The sequence below is a fragment of the Lactuca sativa genome, chromosome 9 (assembly GCF_002870075.4).
Source record: "Lactuca sativa cultivar Salinas chromosome 9, Lsat_Salinas_v11, whole genome shotgun sequence".
In the NCBI taxonomy this organism is placed as follows: domain Eukaryota; kingdom Viridiplantae; phylum Streptophyta; class Magnoliopsida; order Asterales; family Asteraceae; genus Lactuca; species Lactuca sativa.
The window spans coordinates 155,353,266-155,371,385 of NC_056631.2; the positions used below are offsets into that span (position 1 = coordinate 155,353,266).

An 18,120-nucleotide genomic window follows, 5' to 3' on the forward strand; every position below is an offset into this window, starting at 1 on the left:
ATTTAGAAAACGCACCGTTCGGTTTTGCAATTCGTTTTTTTTTTGCGGTTTTTTGTTAGTTTTTTTTTTTGCCTTTTTACTAAAACTCAAGTAACTCAGCGAGTTACTTTGACTCAAATGAGGAGTGCTAATCATTTATTGGAGATAAACCAATACCACCACCTCTAGGTTTGAAATCAAATTACATAACCACTCATCCAATATGTTTCTAATGCTTGATATAATAAAAATTTAATATAATATTTGTTTCACAAGTACATACGATAATATCAATTAATGTATTTATAAAAATGATACTATATCACTCGTACTCTTCATATTTAAATGTTAAAAAATGTCATAAACATTATTTGTTATTCTAAATACCACTGAATGTATGCTTAAAAATATATAGATAAGATAAATATTTATATTCATAGAAATTTTAATTGTCATAAGTTCTTAATTCTTACGAATATCAACAATTAATATATATATATATATATACACACACACACACACACACACACACATACATATGCGGTTCGGTTTTTTGCGGTTTTTGCAAGACTAGAAACTGCACCGCACCAAGTATTTTTGGTTTTTGCAAAACTAAAAACCGCACCATCGGTTTTCATTTCGGTTTCGGTTTTTCGGTTTTGGTTTATGCGGTTTTTTCGGTTTTTTTTGTTTGCGGTTCGGTTTTTTGCTCACCCCTAGTAAATTACACGAATGGTCCTTTAGGTTTATAGCTTTTCCCTAAAATGGTCCTTACGAATTTTTTCCCCTGAGATAGTTCCTAAGAAGCAAACCGTGCACACAAAAGGGCCATGTGACTAACTTTGTTAGCAAATTCTATTATGTGATTGTAAATGACAAAAATACCCTTTTTCTTTTGCACACAAATGGTCCTTAGACTCTCCCTCTCTCTCTCTCTCTCTCTTTCTTTCTCTCTCTCTCTCTCTCTATATATATATATATATATATACCTTAATTTCACCACCACCACCATACTCCGATAATAGCAAAACTTTCTTTGTGGTGTGAGTTCTTGTTCTTTATCTATGGAAGTTCTAAGATTTGGCCTTTTTGTTGTGTGTGTTACGGAACAGATGGAGGTTATCAGGAATGTTTTCCTTGGTTTAGTAATCCCCCATGGTTGTAGGCTGATAGGATTGGAACGAAGGAAATGGAATCAGGGGTAATTCTAGGATTTTGCATATTTGAAAAGACTGTAATAGTAGTTTCACCATCTCCAGTCATGCTATAAGCAAAGATAATGGAAGTACAAGCGACAACATCTATTGTTGGAATTTTGTTGGATTAATCGGTTAAAAGGAAAGTTTGTTTTATGTTAGGAAAACTTTGATTACAGACACTAGCTTTTCTAAGTTTTTTTATTGGAATCGGAGTCTAATATCTTTAGTATAAATAGATATGTAGGTTTCAGTTTTTTGATTAATCAATAAAATTTCGCAGGAAGTTTAGCTCTTTTTTGTGCTTTGTAAGTGTTCACAAGAGAACCAACTCTTTGTTTCTTTCTTTTACCTTGCTGCACAAGGTTTGATATCAAATTTTAGTTTACACTTGGTATTAGAGCAGTTTCGTTGAAAGGGGTGTGATTCGAGGTTGATTACAAGCAACCCCGATTTCTTTATTTTGGCTTGTGAGAGACTAACCAAAGTCGCGGAATAAACGGACGGGAAGACGTCAAAGTGCGTGGCTTTGATTTAGTTCATTTTGTGGGCGACGGAAGACGATAAAGGTGGTCGTGACCTTGTCTTGTTGTCCGGTGGAAGAGTGATCTTGGAACAAACTTGATTAAAGAAGTCGGGGTTAAGGAAAAAAGGATGTCGTTGGTTAAATAAGGAGGTTCGATGACGTATCAAGTTTCGGTTTTGACTCCAACGAATTATCTGATATGGGCGCTCAAAGTCAAGTCGATTATGGATGCACACGACATATGGGAGACGGTCGTACCAAAGGCGTTAGGTGAAGCATCGAATCAAAAGAAGTCAAAACAAGCTCTTTCTTTTTTGTTTCAAGCGATACCCGAAGACATGGTGTTGCAAATGGCGAGTTACATCGAGCCAAAGAAAGTGTGGGATGGGCTAAAAACACGATATTTGGGAGTGGATCGGGTGAGAACGACTCGGCTTGCAACGTTAAAGAGAGAGCTTGAAAGTTTGCGCATGAAGGAGGGTGAAACGGTTGATTTTGTGACGAAATTATCCGGCTTAGCTTCAAAAGCAATGAGTCTTGGTTACGAGCTTGAAAAAGTTGATTTGGTAAAAAGGTTACTAGATTCAATGCCTAAGTTGTTTCTTCAAATCGCAGCTTCAATAGAGCAATGTTTCAAGTTAGATTCTATGTTATTCGATGAAGCGGTTGGTAGATTGAAGGCATACAAGGAACGTATAAGAGGAACCGAGAAAATGGAGGACACTCAAGGTGGGTTATTGTTGGATAGTGAGGAAAAATCACATGTTTGTAAGCATTGTGGCAATGGACGTTTAAATCGGGATGACTTTGGATGTGACCGGGGAAGAGGTCGGGGGTTCGGGAGAAGTCAAGATGGTAATAAACGTGTTCGGGATAAAAGTCACTTAGATGTTACAAATGTGGTGAGCTTGGTCACTATAAAAATGAGTGTCCTAAATGAGAAAAGGAAGAAGCGGGTCTAATCGAAGAGGAACCGATAATGTTTTGAACGAGTGGCTTAACCGATTAACGGGGTCATTGTTGGATTAATCGGTTAAAAGGAAAGTTTGTTTTATGTTAGGAAAACTTTATTATATACAATAGCTTTTCTAGGTTTTGGTATTGTAATAGGAGTCTAATATCTTTGGTATAAATAGATATGTAGGTTTCAGTTTTTTGATTAATCAATAAAATATCGCAGGAAGTTTAGTTCTTTTTTGTGCTTTGTAAGTGTTCACAATAGAATAAACTCTTTGATTCTTTCTTTTACCTTGCTGCACAAGGTTTGATATCAACTTTTAGTTTACACTAAACACCTTACGTGCCTCGTTTAAAGATCCGCATTTAGCATACATGTCAATCAAGGCGTTCTGTTTAACAAGAGATGATATTATGCTCAATTTACAAATGAATGATCAGTCATCATCTTCCACTTATCTGAATAATAAGAAGCTGCAGAACTCTAAGAACAACAAAAAACTCAAAAATCAAAAGATATGAATGTGATTTAGGTATTTTTGAAGTGATTTGAATATATAAGGGAGTTGGATTCTTGTTTGTCGGGTTCCAGCTTCTCTAATGCTAATATGTTGTCGACGACAAAGAGAGGAGGGAGATGGAGGGTTGTCGGAGACATCGCGTTTTCTGGCAAGCACATGAGAGAGGCAATGATTGATGCTAGAGTGTTGGAATCGGTCATGTTCATCGCCGATTTCCTACCACCGTTCCAACCACCTTCCTCCTCACTGGAAAACCAGCTTTCTTGAACTACTTCAAAGCAAAATCAACTTTTGTTAAACACCTGATTCTAGAATCGGATTGGAAGGGATTTGGGTCAGTATGTTTCGATAGATCCAAGAGAAGCTTATGTGAATTATAGAGATCTTGATCTTGGAACGAACGACAAAAATGGCGATTATACAAGATTTGAGAAGGCAAGTTCATGGGGAAGAATGTACTTTAGACATGAACAAAACATTCCTGATCTTCAAGGGAAAAGTTTTTGATTCACAATCACGTTTCAATGTTTTTATTTATGGTAAGTCTGTTTTGTATTTGACAAGTTTTAGGTCTAAAATCCATGTTTTGTGTATCGATCGATCGATCGAGAGATGACCATTTGTGTGCAAAAACAAAGGGTATATTCGTCATTCACAATCATTTAATGGAATCTGTTAACAAAGTTAGTCACAGGGGCCTTTTATGTGCAATGTTTGCTTATTAAGGACCATCTCAGGGAAAAAAGTTTCATAAGGACCATTTTAGAGGAAAACTATAAACCTAAATGATCATTGTGTAATTTACTCTTTCCTTTTTTGTCTTTTGGGGGCTATGAAAATTCTTTATGAAATAAAGGGGGTTTTCTGTACGAGACGTATTCTGAGAGGGTTTCTTGAAAATATGAACTCTCGAGGATATATATAAAGCGGAGAAGATTGAAAGTCTGTAGTTACCCCAAAGATTTGATTTCAAAAGCAAAAAAGGAAGAACACAGGAATAAGAGATCGTAAGGGTTTTCAATGAAGCTTGGTCTCGATTAAGAAAGGTAAAATTCAATCGGAAAGCCCTAATTTCTACATCTTCTTCTCTGCTACGATAAACCCTAAACTTCACCAACTAGGCTTAACTGAGCGAATCCTACTCGTTCTACTCAATCGAGTTTGAGAGCTGGAGTCCTGGTGAAGGCCAACATTATCCTCGATGGAGATAATTCAGAAGAATTCCGTTTGAGAATTGGTGTTTACCTGCGAATTTTATTATTATTCCATCCATATAATTTAAAATGTTCTGGAAACCCTCGTTATTTCGTTGTCTCCTTCAAACAACGATTCATTACATCTTGTTTCTTTGTCGTTTTCTTGCACCTCTACAAGCTTCCTTAGTTGATATGCTACATAAATATCTAATTCTGCTGATATGTTTCAGATAGATCAACTTTCCTCATGGCGCCAACAAGAAAGTCTAGAAGTGTAAATAGGCGGTATTCCGACTATGTAGAGGTCTCTCCCAGTAAAAATGTTGCCAATAAATCCGGACGGCAGGTGAGTATAGCTTATAGAACACGTCACAGTTTCATAAAAAGAATTTATTCGACATTAATCTCTGAACCTAGTGGTCTTGTTATTGAACTGGTTATTTATAGTTTTCAATTTACTACATTACTATTCAGTGGTTCCTTCCCCCAAAACAAATTATTTGGTTAAAGCTTTTCACAGTGGAACTCATTCTGTTTGGCAAGAGGGCTTTTCCAGTCTTTCGGTTACTATCACAACAGTAAACGATCATACATTTCTATTGCTGATGATCTTTACAGATCAACAATTCTTGCTTCCACATATCTGTGAAAACTTACTCTGTAGGAAAACTTAAGCACATGCTTGTTTTATATGTATTATGCATCTGTTGTGCTGTATATAATATAGTACTCTAGTGAAACACATCGTCCACATCATCTTTTGTTTTCTATATTATATTGTATCTTGTCATGATTAATATTAGTTTCAAATTTGGTTAATCAATTACAAATACAGTTTATATCTTTTCTTGGTTGGGTTTGAGACATGTATGAAGATACAGTAAGCATGGGGCAGTTGCATGGTCTATAACATGTTTGCTATGCTTCCTTGACTCCTTGTTCATTATTTTTTGATATTTCTTTGATGATTAAGGAATATTCAATGTAAATCAGTTAAAATTTTCTCTTCACTTGACATGATATTCTGGCAAGAAAATTTGGTGATCCTGTTTAACACCAAATTCCATTGTGCAGAAGAGGAAGCTTTCTGACATGTTAGGATCTCCATGGACTGATGAAGAGGTTGAGCGCTTCTATAAAGCTTATAGAAAATATGGAAAAGACTGGAAGAAGGTATGTGCTTCTTCTTCTTCTTCTTCTTCTTCTTCTTCTTCTTCTTCTTTATATGGTGAACTATCATCATCATAACCAATTACATCTACTTATCTACCTCAGAATCTGATTGGCTTATGTGCATTTGGTTTTTCCATTGAAATCTAGGTGGCTGCAATGGTGCGCACCAGAAACTCTGAAATGGTTGAAGCCCTTTACACAATGAATAGGGTAATTATTCATATTTTCAAGTATCTCTAGAAAAAGCATTCATGCTTGAGTATTTACTTTATAATGCTTCTGATAGTAGCTTTCAGGATTGAAGATTAACTTTTTGACACTTGTGATTTCCAGGCATATTTATCCTTGCCAGAGGGAACAGCTTCTGTGGTTGGGTTCATTGCAATGGTATCTGATCATTATAATGCCATGGTAAGATCATATATCACTTTGCTGAATGTGATCTTCTACTTTAGCTTCTAAATGTTTGATTTCATCTTCCTTTTATTGACAGGAAGGAAGTGATAATGATCAAGAAAGCCATGATATTCCAAAACCAATTCACAAGCCTAAAAAACGTAGCCATGGATTGCTTCAACAAAATGGTGGTGAAGAACAATTACATTCCAGATTAGTTGTTGGCTCAAGTGGTAGGAGTTTGCCACAACTGAAGAGAAGGGAATCTGATGGTAATAACTAATAAATATTGTTGGATTAAAATCCTCAAATATGATTATTTAATTTCTTTTGTTTTTTCAACTCCTAATAGTTTGAAAAACAATGTAGGATGCACTGTTAGGAAAAGGACACCCCGTTTCCCTATAAATCATTCATCTAGAAGAGACAACAACAACATTGGAAATTATCCCTCACCTTACAAAAGAAGTCAAAGGAGAGAGGTTGATGACGTGGCACATGGTGCTGCATTGGCACTAACTGAAGCTTCACAAAGAGGAGGCTCTCCACATGTTTCTCAATCCCCATACCACATGAAGTCCACTCCTTTGAAGGGCAGACAAAAAATTGTATGTTTTTTTAATTTTTTATTTCTTTGTTAGATGATTTCTTAAATCTTTACATATTAAATTCCATTTACAGTTGGATACAGTGAGAACAAAGCGTCATGGTAATTTGATTGATGAAGAATTATTTGAGGGTAGTTCGGGAAGTGGAGGAGCTGAAAATGAAGGGTACCAGAAAGGGAGAAAGTTTTATGGGCAAAAAGACGATAATGACCTTGATGATGGTGGGGAAGCGTGTAGTGGCACAGGAGAAGGACTTGCTGTTGGTGTGGGTGGGAAATTTGATGAAAATATTGAACACTCATCACAGGGTAAAAGAAAAAAGAACAAGAAACTTCTCTTCAGAGGTATTCTTGTTAATGTAATCATGTGAAACAATCTTAAATGTTTAATAGAATCAGCTCCTAATTCTTTCACCTAATTTGTTCAGATGAAACTTCTGCATTGGATGCACTACAAACATTGGCTGACTTGTCATTGATGATACAATCATCAAAAGGCGATGGTAAACTTAAACATGATAATAGAATGGAATGACCTATTCCATTCCTTTGTGATGATTCTGATTGTGCAAATTCTGTGTGCAGATTCACCTGTATTAAAAGAGGATAAGCCAGCAACGGGTACAAATGACAACAATGCCCCTGGAAGACCTGGTTCTACAAGCAACCGGAGACACAAAACTAAAGTGTCAGTTGAGAAAGAGAAAGTAGCAAATGAGTTCCCTAGAGGTGAATCTTCTAAATCAGGAAAGTCAAAACCAGGAAGGGAAGTAAAAGTTGATTACAAGGCTTTATCTGAAGGAAAACAGAAAAGAAAAAACAAGTCCACATCTTTTGAAGTTTTCATTGAAGAAGAAAAGCCTACAGATAAACTCTTACATTCCAATTCCAATGCCAATGCCAATGTCAATGCTCCTTTGAAAAATAGTAAATCCACAAGACTTGTGGAGTATTCTTCTTCAAATAGCAACACTTCAAGAACAGGTGCTGACTCAGCAGTATCAACAGCAGTGGTTCCAGCTTCTGATGGAGTGGAATTACCATCCAAAAGACGAAAGAAACGTAAAATGGATCGAAATATAATATCAAAAACTGGAGAAATGAAGTTGAATACAAAGTCTGAAACCCTAGAAGGGGCAAACAACTTGAAGGTAATCATCAAGCTTCGGAATTGTTCAATTCCATTCCATGGCTTCTTCAGATTCCAATTCCATTCCTTTAAAAGATATCTATGAGCTAACTACTAATTACTAATATAATATACAGGAAAAGGCTTTTCATTGCCTCTCATCATCTATGGTGCGAAGATGGTGTACTTATGAGTGGTTCTATAGTGCAATTGACTATCCATGGTTTGCTAAAAGAGAATTTGTGGAGTATTTAAACCATGTTGGATTAGGGCATATTCCAAGATTAACCAATGTTGAATGGGGTGTTATAAGAAGGTAATTTTATATCTTTCTTTTTGACTTTTGACAGCTGTTGAGTGTTGTCTATACATAAAGATTCAAGATCTTTAACATTTTCTTGATTTTTTTTTTAGTTCTTTGGGGAAGCCTAGAAGGTTCTCGGAAAATTTCTTGCGTGAAGAAAGGGGAAAACTTTGGCAATATCGGGAATCAGTACGTGAACATTACACCGAGCTTCGAAGTGGGGCCCGGGAAGGACTACCAACTGACCTGGCAAGACCTTTGTCAGTTGGTCAACGTGTGATTGCTCTTCATCCAGAATTAAGAGAAGTTCATGATGGAAGTGTGTTAACTGTTGATAATGATAAATGTAGGGTTCAGTTTGATCGACCTGAGTTAGGTGTTGCTTTTGTCAAGGTAATCTTCTTTCTTAATTCTTTCTAATCATCTTATCATCCCATCTTTTACATTTATACTAATAAAAACACTACTTTTTTTTTTTCTTTAAAGGATGTTGATTGTATGCCTTTGAATCTGTTGGATAACATGCCCGAAGCTCTGAGGAGAGAGATGAGTGCCCTTTATAGATTTTCCATGATTTCTGGAGAGCCAAGGTTGCCACATCATCATTTGGTGCATACTTCGAGTGAGCATTTCGAACCGGGTCCTACTATTGCTTTGATGAATCATCGACTGGTTAGTTTTCTTAAAATTATTTTTGTAAAAAAAAAAAAAACCCGAACATATGTTAATAAAATTAAAAATTATACGTTGTTTAGGGACAAAATGGGTCTGGTGCACCTCTTAAAGCTGCAGACAATGTTGTTATCTCACAGCATCAGCATGCAGCAGCCTCTCAAATTCAGGCAAGAGAAACCGATATACATGCACTTTCTGAGCTTACTCGTGCTCTTGATAAAAAGGTATTTCCTTCTTTATTATTTCTTCTCTATAAATTAAATTAAATTTCTAATTCTTCTTAATTCTGATTTGAATGAATTCTACTAGGAAGCAATATTGAAGGAGCTTAAGCTTGTAAATGACAGCTTATCAAGTCACAAAAACGAGACAGGTGTCGCCATGAACGTATCCGAAAGCTTCAAAAAGGAATACGCAATGGTCCTATTACAGCTCAAAGAAGCCAGTGATCAGGTATCATTTATTTCATAATTAATTATATTATATATTCACAAAATGTAAATTTAAATCTAACAAATAATCTTATCAGGTTGCTTCTGCTCTTGCAAATTTGAGGCGACGCAACACATACCCAGGAATCCCGATGCCTACGTGGCAAAAACCTAATCCCAATTCCGGACCTGTTGTGGACCCCACGACTTCTAATCACGACAACAACTTTCCTTCCAGTAATCAATTGGCACCTAATGTGATTGAAATTTTGAAAAGTTCAAGAAACGAAGCACATAAACTTGTACATACTGCTTTGCAGGTAATCGATGTTTTATCTGTGTAAACGTTAATTATTAATTGGTTTGTATTTAATAACCTTGTTACTTTCAGGGAATGTCTAAAATAAAGGAGGAGCATAATAATAATGTTAGGTCAAGTGTGGTAGCGGTTTTGGATTGTCTTGGTGTGGGAAAAAACCCGAGTGAACATGTGTCATCATCATCATCTATCAGATCTTCAGAGCAATCGAATGGGAACATATATAATAATAAGCGTGTAACGAATGAAACTGAAGCGAAAATCCCGTTTGATCTTATCGTGTCTTGTGTTGCTACGTATCACATGATACAGGTGAGTTAGTAGTTACTTATAATATATGTTAAATAATGGAAGAAGTATTTAATTTAATTGGTTTTGTGGATGATGATTGTGCAGAGTTGTACAGAGAGACAATACCCACCAGGTGATGTGGTGCAGATGCTGGATTCAGCTTTTAGAAATTTGCATCCACAAAGCCCTCAAAACCTTGGGATATTTAGAGAGATTGAAATGTGCATGGGAAGAGTTAAAACGCAGATCCTTGCTCTCGTTCCTTCTTAGCCAACCCAATCCAATTTTGGACTTGTGTATCTGGTTATCAATTTGCTATTATTATTAAATATTATAAAATATTATTACTACACCCATTCTGTTTCTCTAGCTAATAATTACTTCTTGTTTATACAGAAGAAGCCAAGTTCTGGATATATGTGTTAACAACTTGTGCTTTAATTTAGCCACACTTGCTAAATTCCTAATCTACAATGTAGCAAATCATATATCTTTGTTTTCTTGCCTTTTTATTTTATTTTATAGATTGAAATATCAACATACAAACAAAATACCTTGAAGGAAACAGTCTATAGTTCCATAAATGCCACTATATTATACTTTGGTTCTTGTTCTCTTCTTCTTGTTGCAGTTAACCATTAATATATATACTTAAGCTACCTATGTTTGTAAAAGATTTCAGTTTAGTAGGTGTTGCGATAAAAACTTACGTGACTTCTTATTCTTATTAACCTATATGATGCCGTATGTACTTAATATCTCTATGAAACTTCTTATTTATAGGAAGCAATATAATATGTACCCTATGATTTTTCATTGGGTAAATGCAACTATATTATATTGTTGTTTTTGTTTTTGTTTTCGTTGTTTTTCTTTATTTTTATTATTTTTATTTTTTGCATGTGAGAGGAAGGAAGCCTTAAAAAAGCTGTGCTTAAAGCCATCTTGTTCAAAGTGGAAGGGGTGAGTTGGTTAACCCCGTCATAGTCGCCATATTTTAAACACACGTCATTAAAATCAATCCACCTAAGATGCTATGTTACCTTCTTGTTTAATGAACTTGCCATACAAAACATTTTATAAAGACACATCCAACTGTTTTCCCCTTTTTGTTGTACTGTTTGTATAAAAAGTCGATATCATGGCCGTTTGCATGAAGATCGAACTTCACGTTGCTGGGTTTTTTACGAGGAACCCCGAAACTAGTAATGGATGGAGCGGAATAAATGTTCGAAGATGTTGATTTTACTGGAATGGACATGAATGAGTTTGTTGAGTTCCTATAAATATTTGCAAATGAAAGGTGTGTAAATGTTTATTTTTGTATGCTTGAAATAGACTTTCCTGATGGATTAAGGATATTAGCTACTGAAATAGACTACCAGGACTTCATCGAAGTTGGGCGCTGTTGGTTGTGTCCTGGATGTATACATGGATCATCTAGTGTGATTGTGCATCAATGGATTATCGATGAGCAACTTGATGGGAGCGGTGTGGAAGACAATCATTCTGAGGGAGCTATTCAGAATGACCTGAATGAATTGCAAGGTAATATACATGATGACCTTGAACACGTTGATTTTAATCCAATGACTAAGTCCATGAACGATGTGTTTTTGAGCAAGCTATACCCAAATGTGCAGTTAACCCCAAACAATCCACCTCATGAGGATCCATATCTTAAAATGGAAGACAATGAGGTAAATCTTGACGAGGTTACTACATACAATGAAAATGTGCATTGGAAAAAACAAAAACCTATGTTAGAAATGCGATTTGATAATCCAAAACAGTTAAATCACATGTTATATAATTATGTTGTTACTAATGGTTATTAGTTGTGTTACAAAAAAATGACAGTAGAAGACTTTTAGTTAATTGTTGTTCTGGGCAGTGTAAGCTTAGGCTGTGGGCTTCATTTTCCAGATTAAGTCCCTCATAGATGAGCATAATTGTGTAAGAAAATTTAAACTTGGATCAATTTGTTAGCTATGCTTGGATTGACAACCATTTCACAACTGAGTTCTTACAAAAACAGAAAATGAGTGTTAGGATGCTCAGGGAAGAGGTGAAAAAGACTTTTGGTATTGATGTAAGCAAGGTTCTAAATGGCGTGAGGCGTGACGTGATGGCAAGGCCAAGCTTCAAGCTTAATGAGCCATGGTGAGCCATGATGTTTTTCAAGGCGTGATGTAAGACGACGATTTTGTATTAATCTAAAATTATATTACCACATAAATATAAATTTATATTAAATATAACTATTTTTTTAGAATTGTTAGATCAATAACTAATAACAAAAAGTTAACAAAAACCACAATACTTGTATCTCCGATTAGAAAAGACATAACAAAGAGCAAAGAATCGTCTCTCAAACGAAAAAACACGCGCTATAACACGCTATAACGCGCCATATCACGCCTTGCCACACGCCACGCTTAACAGCAACGTTATGGGGCTTTTCGTAATGGCGAAGCCGCGCCTCACGCCATAGCGCGCCTTGGCGCGCGCCATGACGCACCTTTTAGAACACATGATGTAAGTATGGGTCAGTGTAGTAGAGCAAAAAAGCATGCTATTGAGCTAATTGAAGGCACACTGATTGAGCACTATACAAAGCTTTGGTCATAGGGTGAGGATATAAGAAGATCAAACCCTGGATCAACTATACAAATCGATATCAATAGTATGCCAGATGGGAAAACTTATTTCAGTAAGTTTTATTTATGTTTTGAGGGACTAAAGCAAGGTTGGAGCGATAGTTGTAGAAGAGTAATAAACCTGGATGGGTGGTTCTTAAGGGGTTATGTTGTCACACCCCCAAACCGGAACGACGGAAACGTTCGGGGGCGGATGACTTCATGTGGTATCGTAACAAATGAATACATAGTAAAGAAAGCAATACAACCATCATATATATAATTGAAAGTTTACATTGTTAAAAGGTACATGTTCAAAACCAATTACAATATGATGCCAAAATATGAATTTAAACTGGCGCCGCAGCGTCCCTTCTTCAAAAGCTATTTGTTACCTGTAATTACTGAATCCATGGGACATACAAGTAGTTTTGAAAGAGTAGATCAACATTTAAGCTGGTGAGTTTCATAAGTATTAAATGACAATGTTTGTATGAAATGAAATGTTTTGTTGTTGTTTGTTTGTTCCCAGAAAATCCTATATTTTCTACTAGCATAAATGTAGCTTTCTTTCAAGACCAATGTTTTTTTCTAGAAAATGTATGTACGTATAAAATTTCCAATACGTCTGAAAAACCCCTTAAATCAATGTGAGTTTTATAACCATGCTATTGACTAGAAATGCCTATACACAACGTTCTTCAGGCGTTAGAATGTTCTGACGTTTGTCACCCCAAATGGTGTACTGTAGCTAACAGTCAGGGCGCGGGGTTGTCAAGCCCGTATAGATCTATACACAAACACCATGCTCCCCCTCCAAGGGATTCTGGTATATAATACAGGACATGAAATGTGTACTCGAACGTACGTGAAGTTAATGTCTCACAAAACTTAGTATAAAAAAAACAGATTTACGTGTGAAAATGCTTGTATAAATGATCATCCCCTAAGACTGGGATAGCTATGAAAAACGACGTGAAATCTTTAGATATGCATTTGACAATATTTTACCCTTTGCTCAACAGGGTACAAATGGAATAGAGTTTCGTAAACTATATATTTATATTTTTGATGTAGAAGACAAGTTTGTAAACAAACCATATATATGTATATTTTCGATGTAGAAGACAAGTTTGTAAACAAAACATATATATTTATATGGTTATATATATGTATCAATTTTAAAAGATGATTTGGTATGTTTCGTAATTGTTGTTCATATTCTTACGTTTTTATTAGAAACTTTGCATAAAATAATCTTGAAGTTTGATACTAAAGACCTTTTTGTACTTATCACTTTTGTAAAAATGGTAATTAAACATATTTAAATGATTGTGTTTTAACTTCCTCAATGTATAAACATTGCTCAAAAATGTTAGAAGGTGTTAATAAATCTATAAACCACTTTTGACAGTTTTACCCTTTACTGTCCCTGTTTTTAGAAAACTCATAGAAAAATCATCGTAAGTCAAAAACTGAATCCGTCACCTCTGAGAGTTTATAAAATGAGTCTACTTTGTTCCTAATTTTTATTATGATTTTAGTGGTCTCAAAATAGTGTGAAAATGAACATCTTCACAGACTGGTCCGAAATCACTTCTGAAATGACAGACAGTTTTATAAAAATCGTCATAAATTGTAGAAAAATCGTATGAATGCGTGCGAGTAGTCCTTAGAAAGGTATAAACTTGAACTATTTTCATATTGTACAGTTTTGAAAGATATTAAGTTTAAGATGGTCAAAACAGTCCGTGAATAGGACTCAACTTTTCTGTAGAAAGCTGTCATTTAAATTTAAGTTATGTTTAGTGTTCTAACTTGTATCCCCCCCTTAAAACTTGAAGAAAACATGAAAATTTAGGGTTATGAACTCACCTTATGTGAATACTTGAAGAATGGAAGGTTGAAGATGAACTTTTGGTTGTTGGTTTGATGCTCCAAAACAGCCACTCTTTTGGCTTTGTTGCTGTCACGACAATTTCACAGCAAAAGAGCAAGAAAAAGGGTAGTTTTTTACTCACTGTTTTGAATCAATAATTTTGAGTATCATAACAAGTAACTTCCAGGGGTATTTGGTGGTAAAAATATCAAGCAAATGGAAGGTGTAGATGGGTGAAATGGTGGCTGAAACACAAAAGGGACAGTAGCCCTTTAGTTCATGGTTTTGATGGCTTTGGAAGGAAGTTCTTGTGCTTGAAAATGAGATGAAGGTTGAGAGTAATTCCCTGGAGTATTGGCTGGTCAAATGAGAGTAAAATGAAGAGGAAATTTCGTGGATATGAAGGAGGAAAGAGTGGAAGAGGATAAGGGGACAAAACCTAGACTAGCTTGTGATGAGATGTGAGTTTAAGTGATGTGATCTTGTCTAGCCACTTGCTTGGGTGGTTGCTTAGAGATAGGGTTAGTTAACTAACTAACTACTAGTTATTTAGTTAGTTAGGAGTTCTAGTTAAGGAAAGGGAAGGTCTTAATCTCGAAAATTAGAAGAGGGATTAAGAAGAATTCTTAGTAAACTTACATGAAATCACTTTAAGTCATGACCCATAACTAGTCATTCACTAGATAATAATACATATATACAAATACATACATGTATAGTTAGTATAAAATAACAATGTAGTTTTTGTGTATTTGAACTTTAATGTTTATGTTTTATTATTTTTATTCAAAAACACTTAAATACATTCTAATTATACTTTATAATAATTCATTTTATATTTTAATTTATTTTAATATAAAATTTATTAACCAATGTATAATTTCGTGACATTTAACCGGTTAACCATATCGTTAAACACGTTTTGTCACTTTGGTTCGTATATTTGTCAAATTTAGATCCTCCACGTCTATTAAGCAAACGTTTTACATAGAACCTAACTTACTTATCAACTAGAGAAATTTTGATACAAAAATTAAGTTTGTTGCGTTTAAATGATGTTATATGCTAATTTCACAAACCGGTGATGGTTCGTAGCCATACATCATAACGAAATTTATCAATAGCTACTTGTTTTATATTTCACAATAACTTATTTAAATAAAAGAGGTTAAATTCCTTCAACCATTCTTGATAAAATACTCATATTGCTTAATAATCAAAACATAGCATCGTACAATCGTTCATATTTTTACCAATTGTTACATTCTCCCCCTGTTAAAAGAATTTCGCCCCGAAATTCAACTTGTAGACGGGATATCACTAAAAAATTGGGGGTGTTTTTTTTTTTTTGATCCTCGCATTCCTTAGTGAATTTCGGTCCTCGCTTGGTGTTCCAACGAGCCGTCATTATGGGCATGCGACTTTGTTTTGTCCTTTTGACCTTTTGATCCATGATTTCCACCGGTTCTTCGATGAAGTTTAGACTCCCGTTGATTTCAATTTCATCCAGTGGAATAACAAGAGTCTCATCATACAAGCTCTTCTTCCGATCCTGGGATGCATTCAACCGTTCACGGGTTTGAACAATCTTCTCTGTAGTTTCTCGTATGATCTGGGGGCTGATGAGAGTGTTGTTAGGAACTTGCCTGTTAGCTATTTGCGTGTCACCTACCTCATCCCATCAAAGAGGTGATCTACACTTGCTTCTGCAGAGAGCTTCGAATGACGTGACTTTGATGTTAATGTAATAGTTGATGTTGTATAAGGATTCGATGAATGGCTCTTCCTCTTTGTCTTTCAGTTTGAGGGTGATAAAAAGGACTTCTTTAACGAATATCGAAAACACGAGGCGAATCACCTGTGCCTTATCCAAAATGATAGATAGTGGTATACTCTGCAATCTCGCAATCTTCTTGTGATATGCTCCTATCAGCTTTTCTATTTTTCTTTGTAGCCTTGGTCGGTAGAAAGTGTGTGGGTTTGGTTGATTTGTCTACGATCGCTCAAGTGGTAGCATGTCCATCCACTGTCCTAGGTAACTTTTCATGGAGTTCATGGTATGACTCATAACTGATTCATCTATCATCTCTTTGTGTTTATAAGTCGTATATAATTAAGATTGAAAAGACAGTCGAATCGGTGATTCTATTCTAAGCCCACATCCAAACAAGGAAAATGATTTAAAGCGAAATTACCAACCCTAAGTCCGTAGAATCTTAATTATATAGGGCTCCAATATATACACTTAGTAATCATAGATTCACTAGTATGGGTCCATAGTCTCTACTTGAGTGGGGTGATTAACTTGGGTGAGATGGCATTTACAACAACCCTTTTCCACAACTACTGCACTTAGGTTGATTTTTGAACTCGGGTTGCCGTACGGATGGTATTCCCAGGAGATCTTCTCGGAATATATCGAGAAGGTTACGGGCTTTTCAACATCCATGATGTCTTTCTCTTCTTGTTTCTTATCCACAGCACGGGCTAGGACGGCGTGGTACCTCCTGTGTAGCCAGGGGTGGCAAATCGGACCATCGTGACGTGTTTTTGTCTGACACGACATGACACGACAAGGTTTTATGTAACACGAACACGACACGACACGATGTCTTGTTTTTTTTAACTAACGCGAAAACGAACCGATTAAAACACGACAAACACGACACGACACGACAAATATAACATAATGAAAAAATAGTTTATTTAATTAATATTTAATCATACATAACACGAAAACACGACAAATAAATGCTAAATCGTGTCAATTTCGTGTCAAATTTTAAACACGAACATGACACGACACGACATCGTGTTATTTACACTTAACACGAACACGACACGAACACGAATTCGAATTTCAGTTTTGTCCCAATTTCGTTTCGTGTCGTGTTTTTTTGTCGTGTCGTGTCAACAATTGCCACCCCTATGTGTAGGTACTTCTGAGTCTTGTTGTAAAAGGTGCATCGGGGGTTTGTGTCTTGTTTGTCGCCATAGACAACGAGGGTTCTATTACTCGATGGGTTTAGGCGAATGGCCTTTTCGTAATATATGATATCGGTATGGTGAGGAAACTAACTAATACGTTGTTAAAATGAAAATGTCGTAAAATTTTATTGTGACCGGTTTTAGGATGATTTGAACGAATTGGTTGATTTAGTGTTAGAGTGCACCCTATGTACACGTCTCTAGTGCTTTTGATTATTCCAGTTCTACTGTAAATATTTCGTTTAAGTTTTTGAGGTTTTTGGTTGAGAAATTGATTAAATCTACGACTCACAATACTCCTCTCCGCGTTGCTATTATATAGTATCCATGCATATGTGCTATCGGGAATGAACGTACCGGAATCTCAGCAGGGTCTATTACTGCTTTCCCACGCTCTGTTGCTAAAACACTTCCGACGCTCCTGACATCTTTGTTTTTAGTCTCCGGGAACTCCTTTATGAAATGCCCTACTTCTCCACATCTGTAGCAAGTCCAACTCATCCTAGCTTTTGTGTTCTGGGCGGTCTGTTGAGCCGGCACCCTACAGAAATTTGTGGTATGCCCCTTTTCATTACAGTTCTTGCAGTGCATTTCCCTACACTTTCCTTTGTGATGAAAGCTACACTTGGTGCATTTTGGAAGGTTTCCAACATATGGTCTTGTCGGCACTGAGGTAGTAGGGATGGTGGTATGAAATGTCACTGTTTGTTGTCTTTTGGTAGGTCCTTGATTCGAGGCATCGTTGCAGGAACATACTCGGGGTGTCCTTGGTTGTTATTACGATTGGAACTTTCGGCGTCGTTCCCACTTTTGTTTGTGTTGTTAGCGCCGAGGTGTGCCATGACTGCTGCCACGGCAGCTGTTACCGCAATTTGAAATGTTGTAGGGTCTATTTATAGAACTAGTGTTGCACC

General features: G+C 36.0%; 2 protein-coding genes across 2 annotated transcripts; both read left to right on the forward strand.

Annotated features, from left to right (window-relative positions):
* Window positions 1-1,856: 1,856 nt before the first annotated feature.
* LOC111884517 (uncharacterized) lies at window positions 1,857-2,663 on the forward strand. Its single transcript, XM_023880828.1, has one exon. The coding sequence runs from the start codon at window positions 1,857-1,859 to the stop codon at window positions 2,661-2,663; it is 807 nt and encodes a 268-aa protein (XP_023736596.1).
* Window positions 2,664-4,089: 1,426 nt separating this feature from the next.
* Window positions 4,090-10,200, forward strand: LOC111884520 (protein ALWAYS EARLY 3). The gene is made up of 18 exons (XM_023880831.3): window positions 4,090-4,225; window positions 4,606-4,721; window positions 5,450-5,548; window positions 5,696-5,758; window positions 5,882-5,959; window positions 6,042-6,216; window positions 6,314-6,552; window positions 6,626-6,896; window positions 6,980-7,054; window positions 7,137-7,702; window positions 7,818-7,996; window positions 8,095-8,377; window positions 8,471-8,656; window positions 8,740-8,883; window positions 8,969-9,112; window positions 9,189-9,410; window positions 9,482-9,721; window positions 9,806-10,200. The coding sequence occupies exons 2-18, from the start codon at window positions 4,623-4,625 to the stop codon at window positions 9,968-9,970; spliced, it is 3,228 nt and encodes a 1,075-aa protein (XP_023736599.1). The 5' UTR covers window positions 4,090-4,225; window positions 4,606-4,622; the 3' UTR covers window positions 9,971-10,200.
* Window positions 10,201-18,120: the final 7,920 nt, after the last annotated feature.

Excerpts from the sequence above, each read along its gene's own strand:
- LOC111884517 (XM_023880828.1), top strand. The coding sequence starts at position 1,857 with ATGACGTATCAAGTTTCGGTTTTGACTCCAACGAATTATCTGATATGG.
- LOC111884520 (XM_023880831.3), top strand. The coding sequence starts at position 4,623 with ATGGCGCCAACAAGAAAGTCTAGAAGTGTAAATAGGCGGTATTCCGAC. Across the intron at positions 6,897-6,979 it reads CAAGAAACTTCTCTTCAGAG|ATGAAACTTCTGCATTGGAT; the intron begins GTATTCTTGTTA and ends TAATTTGTTCAG. Across the intron at positions 7,055-7,136 it reads ACAATCATCAAAAGGCGATG|ATTCACCTGTATTAAAAGAG; the intron begins GTAAACTTAAAC and ends TTCTGTGTGCAG.